General features: G+C 36.4%; 1 protein-coding gene across 1 annotated transcript in view; it reads right to left on the bottom strand.

Moving 5' to 3' along the window:
• LOC132707058 (discoidin domain-containing receptor tyrosine kinase B-like) overlaps positions 1–24,693 on the bottom strand; it is a 210,254-nt gene that overhangs the window by 74,063 nt on the left and 111,498 nt on the right. The window contains exon 3 of the mRNA XM_060678712.1: positions 12,682–12,784. Coding sequence (XP_060534695.1) covers positions 12,682–12,784 — 103 coding nt within the window. The remainder of the gene's footprint in view (positions 1–12,681; positions 12,785–24,693) is intronic.

Raw genomic sequence — 24,693 nt, forward strand, 5'->3', positions numbered from 1 at the left:
AAATACCTACGCCTTGGTTAGTCAATAAGTAAGTAATACCCATAGGAGTTGTTCTAGAAAGTTTTAGGAATAACACACAGTAAATTTTGTAATAATTTTTTATTATCGAAGTCATGAACATCGCTAAAGTCGTTTTAATCCGTCTAATCTGGTGTAATTAATATGATGGCAAACTACCGACCTCACTAAATATAAGGCGGATTTCCAGGCGAGAAGAAATATCGCCCCACACACCAGCGGGGTCGATTTTTAACGCCCCCGGTTCAACCATATTAATTTCTGAGCAAATTATTCACTTACGAGGGTCGGGGCTTAGCAAAAGGACCAATGTGGGTATTAAATAAACTCCGGGGTGACTAAAACGGATCGTATCCCGGGTGCAATCTTCATATGTTTTTCCGAGCGTTTTATGTCATTTAGAAGGAATATGTGATTTTATATTGACTGACAAAACGAATAACAGTTGTATGCTTAAGAATAAAGATCAATTGCCAGCTTTAAAAACTTGTGATTAAGTAGTATAGCAGAGGTGGTTCTGAGACCGTTTGGTATCCTCTCCCTTCGGCTGAAGAATTGGAAGAGTTGGTTATATTGACTTGGAGTTTTTGCAAGCTTTTTCTGTTCTCTATTGTTAACATACAACTGGTGAAATTAGGAGTAGCAAAAGCAAGAAAATTGGAACGCGATTTGATATAACTTAATTGAGCAAATAAAAACCTGCTAAGGTGTGCTAATTATTTGTTATTATTGTTTTGTTTACCACTAAAACTATAGTGAGATTGATAAAACACACTCTTTTTGTGTGTTTTGAAAAGGGTTTGTTTTCTCTCCAGACGTGTTTGTCCTCCTCTAACTTGTGCCATTTCTGTTTTAGAATAATTGATTATCTTGTTCAAGATCGTCTTCTGGCATTTCTTTTAAATAAAGTTTTTTATAATTATTGTCCTTTTGCATTTTGCTTAGTTGAAAAATGTGTTTATTCAATTGGTCCGTGGTTTCTGTAGTACGTGAAAATAGTTCTGGTTAGTTCTTTTTTACCAAAAATGTAAAACTTTATTCCATCTCAGCCGTCCATGTTTGGTTTAGTCCAAGCTAATAAATGATGTTTAATTAAACGAATACGGCGAGGCGGAACGGCGCTCTTTTGAAATTTCCAACCATTTTCTGTCAGGCCTTTTTACCTGCCTTGAAGGAGAAGCGGCAACTCCAATCCATTAAACGTAGACGAAAAATTTCAAAGTAAAATAGTTTGAAGAGCCGAATAGGATGAACGCTCATCGAAATATTTTATTAATAATCGTGAGAAAGCAAAAAGGCGGAGAAACAAACGACAACGTTTACATTGGTTGAATACCGCGTTCGGTGGCTGCAGATTATTTTAAAATAAAAACGACCCACCGGAATAAAATTGCACTGGCGAGCATTTCTAGAGAGTTATGCGCGCAACAACGTCATTGAATCGCCCGGCGACGGAATCTATCCGAATCAATATAGCGAAAATCGAAAATGAACTGAGCGGAGCAGTAAAATTTTACGAAGCAAATAACCTCTGTATTTACGGAGCGTAAATCCTGATTTATTTTACGGACTCTTAAAAATCGCCCGTTTCGACGCGAGTTTTGTCGGAGCTTCGGGAATTTGTCATTTATCGAATTTGCTTAATATAGATGTCGCTAAAATAACGGGTAGAAGCGCTTAGATATTTCTCTTTGGATTAAGATTTTGTCCCATTAGCTACGGCATGAATATTGATTAAGATCTTTTTGGCATTTTTCATTATCTATACCCATATTTACTCAAGAGAACAAGCAGAACATTTAAAAAATGAAGCAAGCTTTGGTTAAGATACGTTGTATTAATTGCATTAATAATTTTGATTGGCATCAATGAAGAACTTCAAGATGTGCTATTTCAAAATCAATAATATGCGAGCTTCAATTAAATGTGCCAGGGATAAAAAAGAAAATATCCGAAAAAATCCGAAAATCCACACACACTAGACAAAACCTCAGCTGTTTGTGTAATAACCATATCACAGAACCTGACATCCCTGGTGGACATAGCTTTGATATTGCGTAATTCAGCATAGGCTTTGAATGGGTGTCTATAATGGGTGTTTTTTTTCGATATATAGAACTTTAAGTTGGCATTACTATTCAAGATGGCGACCGATTTAAAGGCTGTCAAGTGATTTATTCTCAGTTTGGTTTAGCAATTCATCATGAACAACGCTTGAAAATGGGCCCAAAACGAGATTGCCGTTGTTCCCGATTTTCATAAGCGAATTTTGTTTAGCGCATGAAGCGCACTTCTGGTTGAATGGCTACGTCAACAAACAAAACTGCCGCATTTGGAGCGAAACTAATCCTCAAGTGTATGTCGAAACGCCGTTACATCCAGAAAAACTGACTGTTTGGTGCGCTTTATGGGCTGGTGGAATCATTGGTTCGTATTTCTTCAAAAACGATTATGGTCAGAACGTTACAGCCAATGGTGATCGGTATAGAGCTTTCATTCCTGAATTGAATAACCATGATGTCCAGGAGATGTGGTTTCAACAAGACGGCGCAACATGTCACACAGCTCGTGCCACAATCGATTTATTGAAAGATACGTTTGGTGATCGCCTAATTTCACCTGTGAATTGGCCTCCAAGATCTTGTGACTTAACACCGCTAGACTACTTTCTGTGAGACTATGTAAAGTCATTAGTCTATGCGGATAAGCCACAAACGCTTGACCACTTGGAAGACAACATTCGCCGTGTTATTGCGAAATATACGGCCACAAATGATGGAAAAAGTCATCGAAAATGGACGTCCAGATTGGACTACATCCTCGCCAGCCGTGGAGGTCATATGTCAGAAATCATATTTAAAATATAATGCCACAAGATTATCTTTCGGATAAATAAAATTCATGTCAATCGAATAATCCATCGTTGTTTTATTGCAACTTAAAGTTCTATACACCCCTTATAAGCTTTTACACAGAATCCTGGAGAGACACAGGGACAATCGACTCGCTTCCCTATCTCAAAGGTCTCAAAAAGGGATATATAAGGTATATTTTCTTTTAATGAGTTAGAGAGTTTTTAAATAATACGGAGACAAAAAGAGAACGATTTTAGATGCCCACTAAATCGAGCAGCACAGGGAGTGTGGGTGACAGGTCGAAATGTTGGTATTCTCAAAATTTCACCATTCAATTCGCACAAATTCTTTTATACTTAACCACGCGTGCAGCACCACCCAAGAATACCGCCCCAGGTTCCATCCAAACCGCTCCGATTTATTTCAGCACGGAGCCATACGCGGTCAGTTTAACCGCAGCCGCGCCGGTCAGACGTGTTTTTCCCGACCAACGAAACAACTCTGCAGGTACATATTTCTTTAAGTAAATGCGTATTATTGTCCCCGGGGGATTTGCGAGCACTTGATTTAGGAGCGGCGGCTCGCGAATCCGGTGCGCGGCCCGAACGGACGCCACTGTGGTCCCGATAGGATCCGAGGGGGAGGATTAAAGGTAACGGGAGGTTAGACTAGAAACTTGGCGCATAATTGGGGTAGCCCGTAACGCGCAGGTGGCCGCACGTTTTATTTCTCCCGCAAACTATAAATTATTTTAATGTGAATTAGCGGATAAGCTTTACGTGATGCATCGCGGCGAGGGAAGATCGGGTCCAGCTTGTTCGGATGAAGCGGGAGCGCTACGGGCGGATTTAAGAGACGAAAAGGGTGCTTTGTTTGTCGGTGGCTAGGCCGTTTTTCCTCTTTTTACTTAGCAAAACGTCTCGGCTTAAAAGGGACTGACGATCTCTGTAAGCTGGGATCTGGACGCTCACCGTGCTGTTTAGCTGATTATTAAATGATTTTAATTTCAATACAAACTAAAAAAATATACCCATATAAAACAATAATCACTATCGCCACTGGACATTTTCTTCTTCGATGACATGTTCTACATATTTTTTCCAACCAGAAGCAGATATTTTCTCTAAATCACTTCTAATTAATTATATTGCTCAAGAACTAAATTTTCGCAATTTCTTAAATTGGGTTTCAGCTGTACTCATATCAGTTCTATTGGATTAAAATTGCAAGGACATGGCGGAAGACGGAATACTTTCAATCCCCGCTCCATGGCGAACTTATCCACATTACTTCTTATTAAACGTTTCCGTCTTAAGAACTTTCAACAACTGCTGCAAACAAATTTTGAATTACTTCTTTAGTCGATGATAAATTCGGTATTTTTTCCGCTTGTGCAGAATGGTAGCCGGCGTTGTATATCATCAGAGAGATGCCTGCAGTCATGTTTTCGTCAACTTCTGCTTCTTTGACATCTTTTTCAGAAAACAACAAAGCGTTATCTACCCAATCAGCTGCAGATCTCGCATGAAGTTTGATAATTCGTTGGCGCAGCGAAACTGGCACATCCAAAGAACATTTCCTGCTGTTACCAGCAGTCCATCCTTTCTTGGCGGTATCGTGGCTATCAAACCAGGTCTCATCTGAATATATGATGAGGACGTTTTAGCACGAATTTATTTTGATTTTGATTCCATCAAAATTTGCCTATTATTGATAGTTTTGTAATAAAATCCAATTCTTCATACGAACGCACGCAAAGTCCCTTGGCAACAGTCAATGTTCAAAACACTAAGCAACTCTTCATGTAAAGTTATAATTGATAAAACAATATTGTTCTGATACGCATCATATATCAACCGTCTCACTATTCCGGCCTGGTGCATGTCAAGTAGACTTTTTGGGACCCTATGATCTTCCGCGTTTTTGACAACTATGTCACGTATTGTGGAATACGGTATTTTCGTCATCTCGGACGTTAATTTTATAGCTCCATTTTCCCCAGATGTCGATTTGAGAAACAGAAACACATTTAAAATTATGTTTTTGGTAACAACCGGAAAATGTGTCCTAGTCTTTGATCCATTTTAAGCTTCCTAATGTGTTTTTAATATAGATCCACCTATCTAATGGACAAATTTAACTTGAAATCGAGCTTCTATATTTGAGAGAAGTATTTGAAGGGAAAACAGAACGAAATAAATGAAGAATATACGTTGGTTAAAACGCGAGGCAAGATTTCATGGAAGGATGGTCCACTGGAATAGCAGCATACTCGGAAAAAGTTAAAAGAGTTTCAATTATTTACATTGGTAGCAAAAATTGATTTGTGAATTAAAACAGACTGGATGCTATCACGAAAACTTGAATGCTGAGAATAAAAAAATATTAAATAATATTGAAGGTCGATAAATATTTTTAAGATTTTAGAGCACGTTTTTGTTGGTAGTTTATTTTCGTAAATTGGTTTCATTTAACTGGTTTCCGTTTTGGAGCGCCCCAGATCTTTGTTTGTCCATTTAAAGAGATTCTCGTTATATTCTTTGTGCCCAGTACTGAGCACCCGCTTGCTGAATTTCATTTTTTTCAATTTTAAATTTGTAACTTTCAACTTTTGTCACCATTTCAATTTCAACACAAATTAAATAATAAATACACTTTTTTTTACAATTGATATGATCATATGATCGGGCATCAACCTAAATAATTGCACAATTTCTGCATTCATTGCATAATTTATCCGCTGGATGGGACGATATTGTTTCTTTGCATCTCTCTACCTGACCGAATCGAACCGTATAATTATATGCGCAGTAGGCGGAACACATTCCTAATTTCAATTAGATAAATTTGTCAATTAAATAAATAATTTCGAACGTTTGTGGTCGAATATATAACGTCGGCGCGGACACTTCGGGAAATGGATTTTCCGTGTTCCCTCTCAAATTTCGCCGTATCAAAATTGCGAATTAAATTTACCGGTCGGGCGGCTCGGTAACTTTTACGATTTGTTTTTCGGCCAGTTGTAACCCGTATCGGCCGAACTATAACGAATATTCAGTGAGCGGTCATAGCGCTTGCGAAAATGGCAGTTGTCGCGTTTTTTTCTTTCGTTTTTAGTAGATATGCTATACCGGTTCAGCAACCAATTTCGTCAATCTAACATTTCAATTTAGATAAAAAAAATTAAGGTACATATTAACGAAATCTGTCAAAGGTCATTTACACTGCTCTTCCATCACCCTACCCTTCCTCATTCCTAACTAAATCAAACTACCTAAAATCTGTGTCTTGGCTCATCTCCATTTTTCTCTCTCCTTCTAGTGTTCTTGAAAAAAGAAAAAAAAATCTCAGCAGGGAGATTTAAAAAACATTATTCTTAAAATCAGAGAGAAAGACTTCTTCCATGTTGCCAAATTTTAAAAATTAAAATGACTTACGTCTCACAAAGAGATCTAATGATTTCGTATATAACAGAAAATTCTGAAGTATTAGTGGCCATACCCACAACGTGTTGAACAAAAGGAGCTGAAAATTATTTGCTGGAATCCTAATTGATAATTCGCATTGATAGTATCATGCCAGTACTGAAGTTGATTAAGGTACTCCATTATAGTAATTTGGTAGTAAAAATATAAAATAAAAACAACGTTATAATTACCTTTTCAGTTTTCCTCTATGTCTATTATTTCCCAATTTGTAATAGGTATTTTGCAACTACTGTGATTTAGAATTTTAGGGAAGCACACACACTTTTGCGACCTAGTGGTAGATCGTTTTCCAGTATAGCAAATAAATCATGGTACAAATTTTCTCTATCCTCCATTGATCTTATTACTTCTGCTACTGACATATTTGTAAGGCCCTTGATTGGCTTACCTTACCTTGCCGTCTACTTTTCCTTGGAACACAATGTGCCCTCTGTATTGTCAGTCAGGCTTTCACGGTCCCGAATATTCAGTTTTTTATGAATAGAAATATTTGTTTTGATCTTTGACATCCTGCGGTAGCATATTATATCAAATGCAATAAGGGGTACAAATGACATCCAACAGGGACCGATTTCTCTAATGTGGAACTAACTTTTCTTAGGGAAATTTACAGGTAAAAGTGACATAATTTGGATTATACTTCGCGTATTCTCTGAGGAAAAATTCGACAGGAAAAAGAATATTGATTTGGCTACTCCCTGGGGTCAGAAAAGCGTCGAGGAGATTTTGGTTACACTCTTAGGATTATGATTTTTTTTGCAAAACAGTTTCGAACGCGCTAATATGTGTTGATAAATTGCATACTGTTACGTTCGGTCCGTAAGCGTTCCCGAAGGAACGCAGGGAAAACGTAGACGTCATTTTTCAGCCAGTCCTTTCGGGATTCTCCCCATCTTTTTTTCGCTTTTTGAAGGATGCGGCGCGAAAGTAAACAGTCGCGTATGTAGTTCAATTAATTCTAACCCCTTGTCATTTGAATATCTCACCTCAAGGGATGGTTTTAGCTCCTAAGGATATCTGATCCAAACAATAATCCGAGAAAGCAAGCTGAGCAGGATCCTTCATATCGTTGTTGTGTTGAAGCGTTTTAGAAATATTGATATTAATGACATGACGAGAGAGAGAGAGAGAGAGAGAGAGAGAGAGAAAGAGAAGGAGGTCTTTTTAATCTGATTGAATAAAGTAGAAAGAAATATTTGCGAAAATAGTGTGCATGGGTGTTTATAAAGTAATCTATACATAGATTGCTGCGTTAAGAGATTTTCTGGTCCTATTTGGGCAGAATGTCATTGGGACGTTCAAACATTCATTCAAAATGTTTTGGATACCGTTGCAATAAGAAGCTCGCTTTTTATTACTCTTAAGGTAAGGTCTCTTCATAGCTGATCTAATCCTCATACAAACCAATTTGTGATTCCAATATACATGGTCCGTTAGCTATAATTCTGCCAAAATTTTCTAAAAAGGGTATATTTGCCAATATCGTCGCCTTCGTTTATATAGTTACGTATTGTATTCGGGAAAATAAAGACCTAAGTTATTTATCATTATCGATGGATGTCACCAACAGTTTCACAAGAACTGTTTACTCCTGCTGCTACAATTCATAAATAATTCACTCACGTACTTTTACGTAGTCCTTTATTAATAATGTCATCGAAAATGAGTTCAAAAAGTAGACAGCGTCAGAAATATGATATATTCACACGCCTCGAGATATACAATTTTGTACATGAATGAATGTTTATTGTTTTTTTGGACATTTATAATTTATTAAATTTGAATGGGACTAGTATGAGCTAAAGATGTTATTTGGCCTTTCGGTTTTTTTTATTACATACGTTTGCCAAACTTCTTTAAAATGCCATGGAAACATCAGTTTAGATGTAACTAAATAGATTGTGGTTCCCAATTATTTTCCCGCCGGCCGTTATGCCAGACGAGAATAAATATAAGCTCGAATTGCTCCCAAGTTGTTAAAAATCCCATTTGAATTGCTAATACTCGTGGAGGACCCTCCTCGAGTTGCCGTTCGGTTTAATTTCCTAATCTGTCTCAAGTATTTCTACAGTTTTCGTTGCATCTTTGTCGACGCTTCATTTTAGGCAGACAGAGCAACGAGCCCGGTTGGAATCGCCTATTGTGGTCAAATCAGATTTCGACGTTGTTAAATCCAAGTTCGAAACATGTTTAAGTAATGGGTATCTGCCACGTTAAAGGAATCCATGAAGTTAACACGCCAAGAAGGTCCTGTCAGACTTTAGAATAATAATTTGCCCACACATATCCTGCAATGTTCAAAACACCAGCAAGATAGGTAGAATCGTTTTTTTCAGTATTTCATATTCAACTCCGATATGTGCAAATAAATTGGGAACACCACAAATTGTCGAAAATCCCGAATGATGGGAGCGAATGGGACTTGGCGGGGTGTGCTACCACTTGATTAAATCTTATTCCACAGCCAGAGAGCACTGTACAACAATAAATAGTGAAAGCAGTATTAGGGCCACTACTGTATTTGCTATATGTACAAAGCCTAAAATATGCAAACTTAAACGCAAGGTACTTCAAAGTTGCTGATGACACTGCATTAGTTTAGTGGGGTGATTGTGCGGAACAACTTCAGCAACTTGCTAATAAAGATTTACAGCAACATTTTGAGTGGATGTGCTATAACAGACTTTCCTTAAAGACTTCCAAAAAACAGAAGGGAAAAGCACCTTGTAACCTAAATGTAAAAATAAATGAAGAGGCACTCAAAAGAGTGCATAACTAACTCTGAAAATCTAACTTGGGATAAACATATTGAGACTCTAATTGATAAAACTGTACCAATGCCAGGTGCAATAAAAAGATGTTGGCATCAACTCAACCAAAAAACAAGACAGCTGCTTTACAACAGCTTCGTAGAGCCACACCTGAGATACCTGGGGAAACACCAGCATAGCACCGCTAAATAAATTACAAAGGTTACAAAATAAAGCACCTAAAGTAATATTTGGAATGAACTTTCATATATCTAATGAAGAAATCTACACAAATCTACTTTATTTAAAAATATGTGAACTTGAGATACTAGAACAAACAAAATTATTTACTTAAATCAAAACAAACTGATTCAAACAAATGTGAAATTGACTGGAAATGGACAGTGTTACAGCTATAGCACAAGAAACAACGATAAGTTAAGAAATGTATATGCAAGGAACAAAAAGAAACAAGACTCGTCAATATACAGAAGCATTCAAGTGATTAATAAAATACCACAAACTCTATTAAAGGGCACTACCAAGAAAATGTGTCATAACCTTAAAGGCTTTATAAAAAAAAATAGAATACTATATTATTATATTTCATTTTACTAGAATAATGTACATATTTTTTCTCTTACTGTTTTTGTAAGGCTTCAGGGCTAGTTTTATTGTTAACTGTTTAGAGGTCTGAAATAAGTTTAAAAAAAATCCGCTCTTACAAAGCACCCCTTCTGCCTTTCGGGATTTTCTTCAATTTGAACATTCGACAATTTGCTACCACCCCAATAAATTTAATTCCTTGTTTTCCATTTTGTAATTATTACTTATTATTAGTTATATTATTATTATTACATATTATTATTAGTTATGTATATATATATATATATATATATATATATATATATATATATATATATATATATATATATATATATATATATATATATATATATATATATATATATATATATATATATATATATATATATATATATATATATATATATATATATATATATATATATATATATATATATATATATATGTATATATATATATATGTATATATATATATATATATATATATATATATATATATATATATATATATATATATATATATATATATATATATATATATATATATATATATATATATATATATATATATATATATATATATATACATACATAATTGTTTTAATTTAAATGACAGTTGTGCCTACTCTATTAATCCGTGTGTTCTGTGCTTTGTGCTCGGGTTAGCGCGGGAAATTTTTTTATTCTTTAAAGTAACAAATTGTTAATAATGCTTGTCCGGAATGAATGAATGAATACGTATACAGAAGGTTTGCCTTTCTTTTCCTTTTACACACATAAATTTTTTTTGGCTTTTCTCAATATTTCTCTCTCAACATTGATTGATTGCATTATTTTACCTTTTCTACATTGTCCAGTATAATTTCGTAATATGTTGTTTGTAATTATCGTTGATTTAGATTCTGTTTTGTTGTTCTTGCTTCAGTTGTAAATATGTAAAGAAATTATTGAATACACTTTCACTAGAATGCAATACAGCGAAGTGACATGAACAATTACGAATATCGGGTGTGTGCAATTAAAAACGAGGATTCAAATAGAACTGAAGACCCACGACAATTCAAATTTCCCCACAAAAAGTGATTTCTAACAAATTATTTTATAAATGAACCAAATCCACATTCTGATGACGTGTAACATAATATGCAAAAAAACACCAAATCTGCATATTGAATTGACAGTTGGTTACCTGATAGAAATTAAAAAATGCATAATATTCTGAACATTTTTCTTTTTTGTAGTATTATTCTTTGATATTATTAGTTTCTTTTTTTAAATCAAAATTATTTAGACGCATTTAGAGACAGTGCACTTTTTAAAATTATTTATACACCACATTTTGTTTTTTTTTTGTTAGTAATGAAGCAATGCTGCACTGTTTACCATACTTTCATGTTTATTATATTTAGAAAATGTAAATGTAACAATGTAAATTAAATAAAAAAATGTAATTTTGTCCGCATTTTTTTTAATTGTCTCACCACAAAATGCCGAACGGCTTATATCATCCCACTTCTGATAATCGCCGTACTAGTACTTGGGGCAAAACCGCGCGTCACGATGGACCGGTCGGGTGTTGAGAAGTGAGCGCATAATCAAGCACACAGAACTAGATTCAATTAAGAGCCGTTATTAATTAGAAACCCCCATAATGATTGCATGTGTACACATGCAGTTTAAATTGAACCAGTCGCAGATAGCGTCCCTTTGGACAGCAACTGACTGTGGACATTGACGTAATATCAATCGGACGATGTCGGTGGTCACTTAAAAATTTACATAATGCGAGCGTATCCATCTGGCGTGGACGACAATAATTGGAACATGCTACATGCCGTTGTGTATGTGTACCAATTTGTCGAGGTCCTTTTTTGTGTTGCTTCTAGACTCGTGATGGATGCCGTCATGTCGGTCAGCAATTTTAAGCAGAGTTTAAAGAATATTTTATTTTATTTTATAAGAATAACTTTTAAGCCTACGTGAGGCTTTGATATTATTTTCAAAAATTGGAAGTTTTTTTTTTGTAATTCTGCAGTTACTCAATTGAAAAGAACAGATACGTAAAAAGACATAGTAAGAAATAACATATCACCTTTCCATTTTCATACTAACTAATGAAAACATAATTCCAAAATGTCGAAAATGTAATACCTTAATATCATTGCTTCAATAAAAGAGCGCCGAAAGTACGTCTATCACCCGAACACAAATGAATTAACATTTTTTTCCCTTTTAAGGCTAATACGCTTATTCGAGAGGGCAATACATTATAAAAAAGGATTATATTAATTTTTCATAATGTGTCAGTTTTCTAATTCATTAATATGTTCAACATATGTTGGCACTGACAGGTGGAAAGTGCGTCTTGGCTTGGTGTATTTACGCTTTTAACTACAGAAAAATAGCACCATCATGCTTATTATTTTTTATTGAAACTAAAAGGAATATATGTTTTGTGCACGCTCAACATTGCAAGTCAGTTTACCAATTCGAGTAAATATACACTTCTGGTTAAAACAAAGAACTGCAAAATATGAAACCTTATTGACGCACAACTTTGCACAGCATGACACTCATTTCCTTATCAAGCGTTACATCATTTTGAGAGCAATTTCTCCAAAACAAAGAGCGGAAAACTTTCCGCGACTGGCGACTTGCAAAAAACGTTTTAATTTTTTTTTGTAATTATAATAGTGATTTAAAACATCGCTAGTTCTCTGGGACAATTTATTAAGTTGCTTACCGAAATGAGATAATTGAAACTTTAAAATACGCTTGCCGTTTGGCCCTACGTTGTCTAACAAGCAGCGCAATAATAAGTCACATCAAAATAAACGGGTCACTTTGAAATTTAACAGAAGTCCGCTGGTCGAACGGAAATCTACATGAAACTGGATGACGACTGTTCGTGACTTTGCCTCTCACGAAGTGGCATGAAAGATGAAAACTATTAACTAAAATTACCTGCCATTGCGAGGTCCCACGTTTGGAACGTACGAACTGCTGGCCGTGATGGCTTCGTCTGGAATTTTCCCAGATTCCATGCCCAGCGGCTCATTGCAACGCTCTGCAAGAAGAAAAAAGTTGATTTTAAGTTGGTTTAGTAATTTAAGTCAAGTGAAGTAATATATCAAACTGTACGTTGGGGGTATTAGGATATTTTCTACCAATTATAGCTGTAATTTATTTCATAAAACCTTCTGATTTTTGAATAGAAATTGATGCCGATTCCAATTTAATAGATACAAATAAAAAAGACAAAAAATAAGAGACGATAACAAATATTGGAACTAAATAGGGTTATCGTTCTCTCTTTATTTTTAAGACAATTCATTTAATTTCAGTATATTACACAGAAGTGTAACGCAGACACTGTAAATCTTTTTTACATAATTAATTTATTACAAATACGTTATTACAATTTTAATTAATTTTGTTGCTACGTCGTCTGGTTAATTATTTTAAGTGCCGGACTTTTCAAACGGAGAGTTTGAGTACAACATTACAGATATACCACACCTAATTAACTAGGTCAACACTGAAGTGATCCTAATACAGGGTGCGGCAAAAAGGTAGGCAGGATTTCAAATAGTGGCTGTTCTGTTTGTAAAACCGGCAACACTGTGTACGCACTCGCCTTAGGCAAACAAAAGTGTGCAATTTTCAGTTATCGACATGGTTTGGAGCGGAGTGCAAAGGGCTTTCGTTGTCGAGGAGTTTATTAGAAATGGGAAATCTGTATTAGCGACGCAGCGCGCCTTTCGTAATCAGTTTGATGTTGGTCGGCATGGCGCGCTTCCGGATAGAAGAACAATTCGTCGGTGGGTTTTGCACTTCAGGGAAACAGGTTCTGCGCTTAACCGAAAATCTACTGGCCGATCAAGGATAGTAAGAACACCGGAAAATGTGAATGCAGTAAGAGTTTCCGTACAACAGTCTCCCAGGCGTTCAGCTCGTAAGCATGCAGCTGCTTTGGAAATTCCCGATAGAAGTGTTCGAAGAATTTTACACAACTCACTCCAAATGCATCCGTACAAAATGATGGTAGTGCAGGAATTAAGCGCAAGAGATTTTGAAACCCGTACGAATTTATGCCGGGATATTCTTCAAAACATTCCCAGAGGCGCTGTATTCATGTCTAGCGATGAAGTTCACTTTCACCTCTCGGGTACCGTAAATAAGCAAAATTTCCGTTATTGGTCAGCAAATAGTCCACAGGAACTTCATGAGCGACCTCTTCACAGTCCAAAAGTCACCGTCTGGTGTGCAATCTCGGAGTTCGGCGTGCGGGGTCCTTACTTTTTCAAAGAAGATGGAATAACGGTAACAGTCGACGGAGATCGATATTTTGATATGCTTAACAATTTCCTGCGTCCAAAAGTGAACGAGTTGAACAACGATCAAAGAGAATATCTTTGGTTCCAGCAGGCTGGTGCTACATCGCACACAACGCGTCGTTCACTAAATCTTCTTCAAGAAATGTTCCTAAACAAAGTGGTGTCTTTACGGGGTGATCTTGGCTGGCCGCCACGTTCACCTGATGTTTTCACACATCGTCCGAGGACTTTGGAAGAATCAAAGGCAGCCATAAGACAAGAAATTGCCTCAATTTCCCAAGAAATGATCCATCGGGTAATGATGCGCTTCCGCGAGAACCTACAAGAGTGCATCGACAATAATGGCCATCATTTAAAAGACATCATTTTAAAAAAATAACATTCCTAAATGGCAAAAATAATAAAAAAAAAATGTTTGCTTTATGTAATTTGGTTTTTATTAACATCCCAAATAGTACCTATCATTTTACCGCAAGATACTGGAATAAATACAGTATTGTATGGGCGACTATTAATCCTTAAGCTTCAACTAAGAATTAATAGTATTGTTTTGGCTATACTTGTAGCAATTATTTATTACATATAGCCCAACTACCATATGAGAATTAATAACATTTATACCAAAAGAAAAGATCTAAAGTGGATAGGTGTTATCTGTCAAATATATTGTAAAATTAAGTGTAAATTTAATAAAATATGTTTCTGGAATGGTAAAAACTGTGTGGTACCCAAATAAATAATTTGATATGTAAAATTAATAATGGTAACAACATTTCTTCGGTAATATTGAATGGAAAAGGCCTCACGATAAATATAAGTTTTTAAAACAAATCTGACAGTATTAACAACACAGAGTGTGTTTAAGATGAAAGTACACAAATGAAAGCTTCAACAAGGCGAGATTAATAAAATCACCATACTTCTTTCGCTTTGCTAACTAAGGGGTGTTTTTTTTCGATGTATAGAACTTTAAGTTGCAATAAAACAACGATGGATTATTCGATTGACATGAATTTTATTTATCCGAAAGATAATCTTGTGGCATTACATTTTAAATATGATTTATGGCATATGACCGCCACGGCTGGCGCGGATGTAGTCCAATCTGGACGTCCAATTTTCGATGACTTTTTCCAACATTTGTGGCCGCATACCGGCAATAACACGGCGAATGTTGTCTTCCAAATGGTCAAGCGTTTGTGGCTTATTCGCATAGGCCAATGACTTTACATAGCCTCACAGAAAGTAGTCTAGCGGTGTTAAATCACAAGATCTTGGAGGCTAATTCACAGGTCCAAAACATGAAATTAGGCGGTCACCAAACGTGTCTTTCAATAAATCGATTGTGGCACGAGCTGTGTGACATGTTGCGCCGTCTTGTTGAAACCACATCTCCTGGACATCATGGTTATTCAATTCAGGAATGAAAGAGTTATTAATCATAGCTCTATACCGATCACCATTGGCTGTAACGTTCTGACCATAATCGTTTTTGAAGAAATACGAACCAATGATTCCACCAGCTCATAAAGCGCACCAAACAGTCAGTTTTTCTGGATGTAACGGTGTTTCGACATACACTTGAGGATTAGCTTCGCTTTAAATGCGGCAGTTTTGTTTGTTGACGTAGCCATTCAATCAGAAGTGCACTTCATCGCTAAACAAAATTCGCTTATGAAAATCGGGAACAACGGCAATCTCGTTTTGGGACCATTTGACAAATCTACGCCTTACTTGATGATCGTTTGGCTTCAATTCTTGCACGAGTTGGATTTTGTAAGCACGTAAACCAAGATCCTTCCGCAAAATCTTCCATAAAGTGGATGGACACAGATCCAATTCCTGTGCTCGATGGCGGATGGACTCATTCGGGTCTTCCTCAATGCTACGCTCTACAGCAGCAATAGCTTCTTCTCTACGCACCGTACGGCGTCTCTGGGGATGCGAGTTATCAATAAGATAGAGTAAACCTGGTGCGAAAACGTTCCATGGTTAATCGAATTAACTGCTCTGATGGACGATTTTGTCGACGATAAAATGGACGTAGTGCGCGATACGTATTCGGCACAGAGCCATTATTTTCGAAATAAAATTGCACTATTTGCAAGCGTTGTTCAGGCGTGAGTCTGTTTATGATGAATTGCCAAATCAAACTGAGAATAAATCAATGCCAACTTAAAGTTCTATACATCAAAAAAAAAAAACATTAATTCTATCGCTCTTACTCCTGTTAATTACGGCTTAGTCTCACACTTAGGACCCGAGAACTAAAATACTTCAACAATTATTCATAGCACTATGAGAGGTACGGGATTACGGGTCTCAAAAATTTGTTAATAAATACCATTTCAATGGAAAATTTTCGTTTACATTAAAAATCTCTTTTTTTTAAATTTCAATACTTCTTCCACTTGTTCACCTTAATATATTAAATGATTTTGTAAGTAATTGTTTTTATTTTTTCAAATCAAACTGCTAAATTACCTTTATTAACCGTGGGCCTATATCCATTTAAGGCCATCCTTAATGGATCCAACTCGAAACATTATTAGGCGACCTAAATAATAACGCGGAAAGCTTATTATTGTTATCTTACGCTCTACGCTCTATACAAATTACCAATTTGCATGTAAGAGGACGATCGCTAAAGATCACGTTGTTTTGGCGGGTTTAATGTGTTATGAATATGTAACCGCATGACCCGAATGAGGGATTTAGTAGTTTCTACGGCTTGTCCTAAATTCGCAATAACTCTGAAATACGAAATCGGCTTAATGGGGTGTCTTGCATTTTTGTGCCTAGTCTAAAGTCTGTTTGAAAACATTCCAACACTTTTCAGGGTATTTTTTAAATGATTGGCACTTTGTAATAACAAGTTATGTTTACGTATTTTTTACAGTTAATGAGGGTACTGCGGGCTCTAGCAACATCGAAAACTATTTAAAGAGTGTCAAAAATATCAACACTTACAATCTTCCATAATGAGGCGCTGTAAATCGAAGATGAGGAATCCTAAAACAGTTTGTGGCAAAAAGGGACCTATTTTTAAAAATTAACATTACAAATTGCTGCATGAACCCTACCGTAGCTGTTAACATTTTGAATTATTTAAACTTTCTTCTGCAAGACAGTCTACTTTCTAAACCAAGAATTGTTCTCAGTGCCCGCTTTTGTACAATATATAATTTCTTTGTCTACAAATTCCATGTAGCACTATTCAAAAATTAATGTGACTTTCAAATTTTGCATGACACATCACCTTTTCAATATCAATCTATATGTAGTATTTTAGAAACCGAACAGTATAACACACCTTATTTAAATTTACCCATAACATCGTACGTTACCTTATTGAAACATCCCTAAGAATTTGTTTTTATTTCTAAGGTCTACCTCATTGCTATTTAGGTTTAAAAACTTTGGTTCAACTACATTGCGCTTGTTCGTCTTTAATAGTGTTATATTTGTTTTATTATTATTAACAACAAATTTATTGTTATTATTCAATGTTTTTGAATTGTTTTATTATTTTATAAAGCTCCTCATTCACAGACACATTTTTAACTGATTAAACTTTATTTGTGTGCTAAAACGTTTTGTCTTTTGTCTTGTAATTGTCTGCTCCTATATTTACTAACAAATCGTTATCAACTTCTATTTTTATATCTTTCGTTTTGGTATCGAATAAAATTTTTAAATAAAGTTTTGTTTTTCAATAAAAGTAGCTTTTTGTTATTCAATTTTGAGAACTAATTTATATGTCATAACATGTTTCACTAATATCTGTTATATATTGTCTGGAACACATTAAACTAGTGAATCATTGACAGAATGACACTGTTAGGCTTAAAATCTATGTTAAAATCTTCTGCAATGCCTGTAACCTTATTTGGCTTATCTGTAAGGATTTCTAAGACACTTCAGTTCATGTCTTCTTCTTCTTGTGGTGCCTATCCGTTACGAATGTTGGCGATCATCATGGCAATGCGTACTTTGTCAACTGCTGCAAGAAAAAGGCCTACTGATGTTGTATTGAACCATGTACGCAAGTTCTTCAACCACGATATCCTTCGTCTACCAGGCCTCCTCCTGCCTTCCACCTTGCCCTGCAGAATCAGCTGCAACAAGTCATGCCGCTCGTTATTCCTCATTATGTGTCCCAGATATTCAAGCTTGCGTGTTTTTATTAAGCAGCTCCTTGTCTTTACCCATTCTTTCTAGGACCCTAAGATTGGTTATATGGTCGATCCATGGGATTCTTAAAATGCGTCGATATAACCACATCTCAAATGACTCGATTCTTGTACAGGCAGCCTCAGTTAAAGTCTAGGATTCCACCCCGTAGAGTAGCACTGGAAAGACATAGCACCTCAATAGTCTGATCTTAGTTGGCAGTGATAGATCATGGCATTTAAATAGTTTTGCCATTTTCAGAAATGCGGCTCTGGCCTTCTCTATTCTGCATTTGATCTCCAGAGAGTGATCCCACGTTTCACTTATCTTGGTTCCGAGATAAACACAAGTCTGAACTCGCTCTATATATTGGTTATTTATAGAGAGTTGGCCAACATGGTTGTTGGTTTTTGACACAACCATATATTTTGTTTTCTTAAAGTTCAGAGAAAGCCCGTATCCTTCACTGACCTCGACCTCCCGAACCATCATCTCTTGGAGACTCTCTAGGCTGTTAGCAAACACTACCGTGTCATCTGCGTATCGTATGTTGTTTATATACTCGCCGTTGATCTTATTCCCACTGTTCGTGTCTTCCAGAGCCTCCTGAAAAATTCGTTCCGAGTATACGTTAAAAAGTAGAGGCGACAGCACACAAGCCCTGACGGACCCCTCTTTCTATCAAAGTATCCTCCGATTCCTCTCCTTCGATGCTCACAAATGCGGTTTGTTGCCAGTATAAGTTGGCAATTATTCGTAGGTCTTGTTCGCCCAATCCAATCTCCTTTACAATTTCAATAAGTTTGTTGTGTTGCACGTTATCAAAGGCTTTCTGGTAGTCGATGAAGCAGGCAAACACATCGCAACTGACGTCTCTGCACCGTTGGAAAAGGACCTGAACACTAACTAGAGCCTCTCTTCGTTTCGAAATCCGAACTGTGTGCGGCTCATTTGATCTTCGCATTGTTTAAAAATTCTCCTGTATATTATTTTCAGAAAGACTTTGAGGAGGTGGCTCATAAGGCTGATGGCCCGGTAATCATTACACCTCTTTGTATGACGGCTTTTTGGCAAAAGTATAAAAGTCGATTTTAACCACATCTTCGGTATTACCCCGGTAGAATATATGTTATTGAATACTCTTGTTAGTTGTCTTTTAGCTGGGATACAGCCTTCGGGACCTCGTCTACTGTTATTGGTAGCCTGTCTACATTGTTAAAATCTGGAGGACTTTCTGGCCTGGTGTCCGTAAAAAGGTTTTCTATGTAATTTTTCCAAGTGTTCACTTTCTCTTTGACGTCGGTGATCAGTTTGCCGTTCTCATCATGTAGTGTCCCAGATGTATTAGTTTTGTATATTCCGGCCGCTTCTCTGACTTTCTTGTGCATATTAAACGTGTCGTATTTTTGTTCTAACGACTCTATTTCTCTGCATTTTGCTCCAAGCCAATTTTCCTTTGCACTTTATATTTCTCGTCTTATTTCTCTTTGAATATTTTTATACCTTGCGTCGTCGTTTTTTGCTTTCCGTCTGTCTTCCATAACTTTTAGAATATTATCGGTCATCCAGCTTTTCTTTTTCTCCCTGTTTGCGACCAAATGCTCGTTCCCGATGTTCCCGAACGAATCAGACATTTTTTGCAGCCATTCCCCTGTGTTATCTACTTCCTCTAGTTGTTTAAATGTCAGTACGTTCGTCACTCTCTTCCGTGTTTCCTCCTCTTTCAGCCTTCTCATATCCCATTGCTTGCGAACTGTTTTCTTTTTCACAGTCTTCAGTTTGATTCTGAATCTTCCCGTCAAAAAGCAATGATCCGATTCGATGTCAGCGCCAGGGAAAGTCTTCGCGGATAGACAACTATGCCTAAATCTTTTATTCACAAGGATGTAGTCGATTTGGTTTCTCACTGTTTTATCTGGCGATATCCAGGTATATAGTCGACGCGGCGGTAGGGTAAAAAAGGTATTAAGTATTACATATTCTTCTTCTTCGACGAAGAGCTTTAATCTGTCACCGCGTTCATTCCTTGATCCCAAACCGAATCCACCTATGAGTTCGCCGGATTTTCCTCTTCCAATCTTCGCATTGATCACCCATGGTTATTGCCATATCGTGTTTATCAAACTGCTTTAGGACATCTGTCAATGATTTATAAAACTGTTCGATTTCTTCATCCGTTTTATTGGCAGTTGGGGCATATATCTGAATAATATTCAACTTGACAGGAGCGCTTTCTAATTGAATGGCCATTATTCTTTCCGAGACAGGAATAAAGTTTGTGATGTATTTTCGTATCTCTTGGGACAGAATTATGCCTACTCCATTTATATGTTGGTTTTCGTTCCCAGAGTAAAAGATCTTATGTTCTCCAATTGTGGAATTTCCAGAGTCAGGCCAACGCATTTCACTAATCCCCATTATGTCAATTCCCATTCTAATCATTTCTTGAATAGCATTATGCACCTTTCCCGCTTGGTACATTGTTCTTACATTCCAAGACTCTCCTGCATATTTTCAGTGGCCTTCTAGCCCCCGTCGTGCAGGGATTTCGCTGGCTGACGACCTGGGAAGCCCTGCCATTACCTCCCCTGCCGAACCTTGGGTTCCGAAGCCTATGATCAGTATTTCTATGAGATATAGTACTCTCTGCCATTTATGACTGTTCTTGGGAGTATTATGAGGTAGTTTCCATTGCCTTCCTCATCGCTGTACCACAACCGTATGAATCATTACCTGATTCTTGCCTGAGGGTGTGTCACAGCCAGAGTCTCTTGACGTATGCCTGTGGTCAGTTATGAAGTAACCAGCTGCCGTTCTCCATTGCTAGTTTTGGTCCGCCCCGAGTATTTCATTTCCTCGATACCACCCATATCTGATATATATCTCCTGATGGTAGTTTATATACAGCAACTACTTTTACATAACGTATTAGTAACTAGAACAGCATTTACCACCATATCAATCCTTTTTTTATTAAAAAACTTTAACAAAAACTGGCTCTTGTTGAAGGTAAATAGTTAAGCAATGTACATAGGAATGTGACTTAATTGCAAGGCTTGCATTCGGTGTGCTTGACGTCGAAAAATATCCGAATCTTTCGACAAAAGAAACACCTCCGCAAAAGTAGGACGGTTTGTTAGATTTCATTGAAAACGTAACGTCAAAAGGAATAGACATCAAAAGAAACGTCGTTATTAAAATCTTGTTTTATAACGCGACACGATCTCGGTGATTTCGAAGAAGTATTAATCAAACATTTGAACTGTGCTCGAGAATATTTTTCTGAAGATGCCGCTACGAATTCAGACGGTAGCGAAAGTTCTGTATAGATGGGATTTTGTCCAAGCCAAATCTTAGTTTTTGCCATTCGGACATTCAAGAAACCAATTTTATTATGCTTAACTAAACATGTCATTTGTTAGTTTGCAAAATACCTCAAGTTTTGTAAAATAATTTTGAAAGTGTCGGTAGGAAAGGCCGGATAATATTAGGAAAACTTGTTGGCATACTTTGTTACCTGAAGTGTCCTTTTTTCTTTCGGTATAGAGAAATTCGTTATATGGAATGGATTAATACATAGCTTTGTATGGAGATCAAATAGTACAAATTTGGTAGGTAGTATAGAGTTTTACGTTATACAGTTTTCGAGCAATCTGTTATTACGTTTATTATATTTAGTTAATTTAACTTCTTGTCAATGTATAAGGTTGTTTGGAAAGTCATTTCGTTTTTTCCCGTCAGAGGACTTAATTACGTTTTTTAGAAACCAACTTCACACTTAAGCCGGATAACCATTATATGTCTTGAGAGCTGATATTGCAAGGCTTGTGTGTGAAAAAGTTCTATTAATTCTACGCAGTAGTTTTTGGTTGGTCCCTTTTAAATATGGAGCGCAATAACCAGCATTTTCGTCATATTTTACTTTTTTACTTCAGAAAAGGTAAAAATGCTGTCCAAGCGAGAAAAAAATTGACGGATGTATATGGAGAAGGCGTGTTAACAGTACGCCAGTGCCAGAACTGGTTTGCAAAATTTCGATCCGGCAATTTTGATGTCGAAGATGCACCACGGTCTGGAAGGCCGGTCGAAGCTGACAAAGATGCGATAAAGGCATTAGTTGATGCAAATCGGCGAATAACCACACGAGAGATCGGTGAGAGATTAAATTTGTCGAATTCGACTGTTTATGGCCATTTGAAAGGCATGGGCTTAACCTCGAAGCTCGATGTGTGGGTGCCCCATATCCTTACGGAGCGAAATTTGTGTCGTCGCGTTGACGTGTGTGATTCGCTCCTCAAACGTCAAGAAAATGATCCATTTTGAAGCGGATTATTACTGGGGACGAAAAATGGGTTGTATACAACAATGTTAAACGCAAGAGGTCATGGAGCGGAAAAGATGAACCGGCTCAAAGCGTGTCAAAAGCCAACATTCACCAAAAAAGGTGATGCTCTCCGTTTGGTGGGATGTCAAAGGAATCGTTTTTTTTTGAGCTTTTGCCGGACAATACAACGATTAATTCAGAAGTCTATTGTCATCAACTGGACAAATTGAATGATTCACTTAAAGAGAAGAGGCCCGAATTAATCAACAGGAAGGGTGTAGTGTTCCACCAGGATAATGCGAGACCTCACACAAGTTTGGTCACTCGTCAAAAACTTTTACAGCTTGAATGGGACGTACTGCAACATCCACCATATTCTCCAGATCTGGCGCCTACCGACTACTATTTGTTCCGGTCCCTGCAAAATTTTTTGGATGGCAAAACCTTTACCTCAAATGAAGATGTCAAAAACCACCTGAACCAGTTTTTTGCCAGCAAGGACCAAAACTTTCATGAGAGGGGAATTATGTTACTGCCAGAAAGATGGCAAAAGGTGTTGGACCAGAATGGCCAATATATAATTTAATAAAATATTTACTCATTATAGGAAAACTGTCTTTCATGTTCCCCAAAAAAAACGAAATGACTTTCCGAACAACCCAATAGTAACATTGTACCATATTTGAAAGTACCTAATGATTTATTAACTGTTTTTAAAATACGTGCAATATTCCTAAAATATTATTCTTTATACAAATTACAACCGTCTAATATTATTGTTGATGCTTTTTTCGGTGCTGGACCAGTGAGCGTTTGAAAAACGCCGAAATCATTTTGAACAAGTAGCTGATGATGACTGGTAATAAAATATTTCTTGTCGTTTTGTAAAATTTTCTGGGAAAACGGTTTCATTATATTCAATTGGAGAAGGAAAGGAAATAAACACATTACTAATTCTTTATTTGCATTAACTTTGTAACTCTATAGAGTGAAGCTAAATTGTTTGGTTTTCTTATGACAATGTGCGTTCGATCAAGTACACCTAGATGTTGGAAAATTTCATTTTCTCAAAATTGATTGTCACTAAGTTTTCATTGATGGGAATTTCTTATTACCTGTGAACATTCTTTTTGTTTTAGAATAAACCCACCTCATGAACATCAAGAAAGTCATCAGTCAATTGACAATCTGTCTTTTTCATGCGAACGAGGGAAAAACGCAGCCCTGAAGATCTCGGAATCAAATAGGATGAGCTTTAGTATTTCGCTTTAACAAAGCAGATCGCCTTGGGGATCGACATTTTAAACGTCTGGGCTGAGAATCGCAGTAGGTTAACTGCAGATCAGAGATTATTTACGGAAAAAAATCATCAGTTATGTTCTTTTGGTAATATTCTGTAAAAACAGCTTTACAAATCAGTACCTAACTTTTATGCCACCTTTGAATAACTTACAAGAACTACATGAATGTGAAGCTCGTATCCTTTAATAAAATATTTGAAATAAATAATTTTTTGAATTAGTTTTGGTTAGTTACAATATTATTTCATTTCATTACAGTGCCATATTTTTTAATATACGATTCAATCATTTCAAATATTTTCTCAACCAGTCTGTTACCCAAGCACGCCTTTTTCTTGTTATTTTCGAAAATCGTTCTCCGTTTCCGTCTTTTGTTTTTTCCTGAATAACTTTCGAACCGTTGGAGCTACAAAATTTAAGTTTTCCTCCTAGGGCTTCATCAAATGTCACATTTGATAAAGACACGGTGTTGTCGAAACAATTGTCATGTCATAATATATAATTTCGTGAAAAATTGAACTTTTAGTTCTTATTTATTTTGAAAAAAAAAAAAAAAGATATCCTGAAAATGGCCGTTTTGGTGGGTAAATTATTAGCAGTAAATGAAAAACTATAAAATATGGGACAATTTGGTATAAACAGTGTCGAGAGAGAGTTTCAAGTTTCGTCTATCGTACAGGGTGCGCCAGATATTTGAAAAAGTATACTTGGGAATCGCTATTCTTTGTAAAACATTTTGAATTTACCAAAGTTTACCGTGACTTTAAAGTTCGACGAGATGTGAAATATACTTCATACAGGGTCCATACACAATAAAATTACAAAGTTTCATAGTGGTCCG

The sequence above is a fragment of the Cylas formicarius genome, unplaced genomic scaffold (assembly GCF_029955315.1).
Source record: "Cylas formicarius isolate icCylForm1 unplaced genomic scaffold, icCylForm1.1 PGA_scaffold_9__14_contigs__length_23061073, whole genome shotgun sequence".
Lineage (NCBI taxonomy): Eukaryota > Metazoa > Arthropoda > Insecta > Coleoptera > Brentidae > Cylas > Cylas formicarius.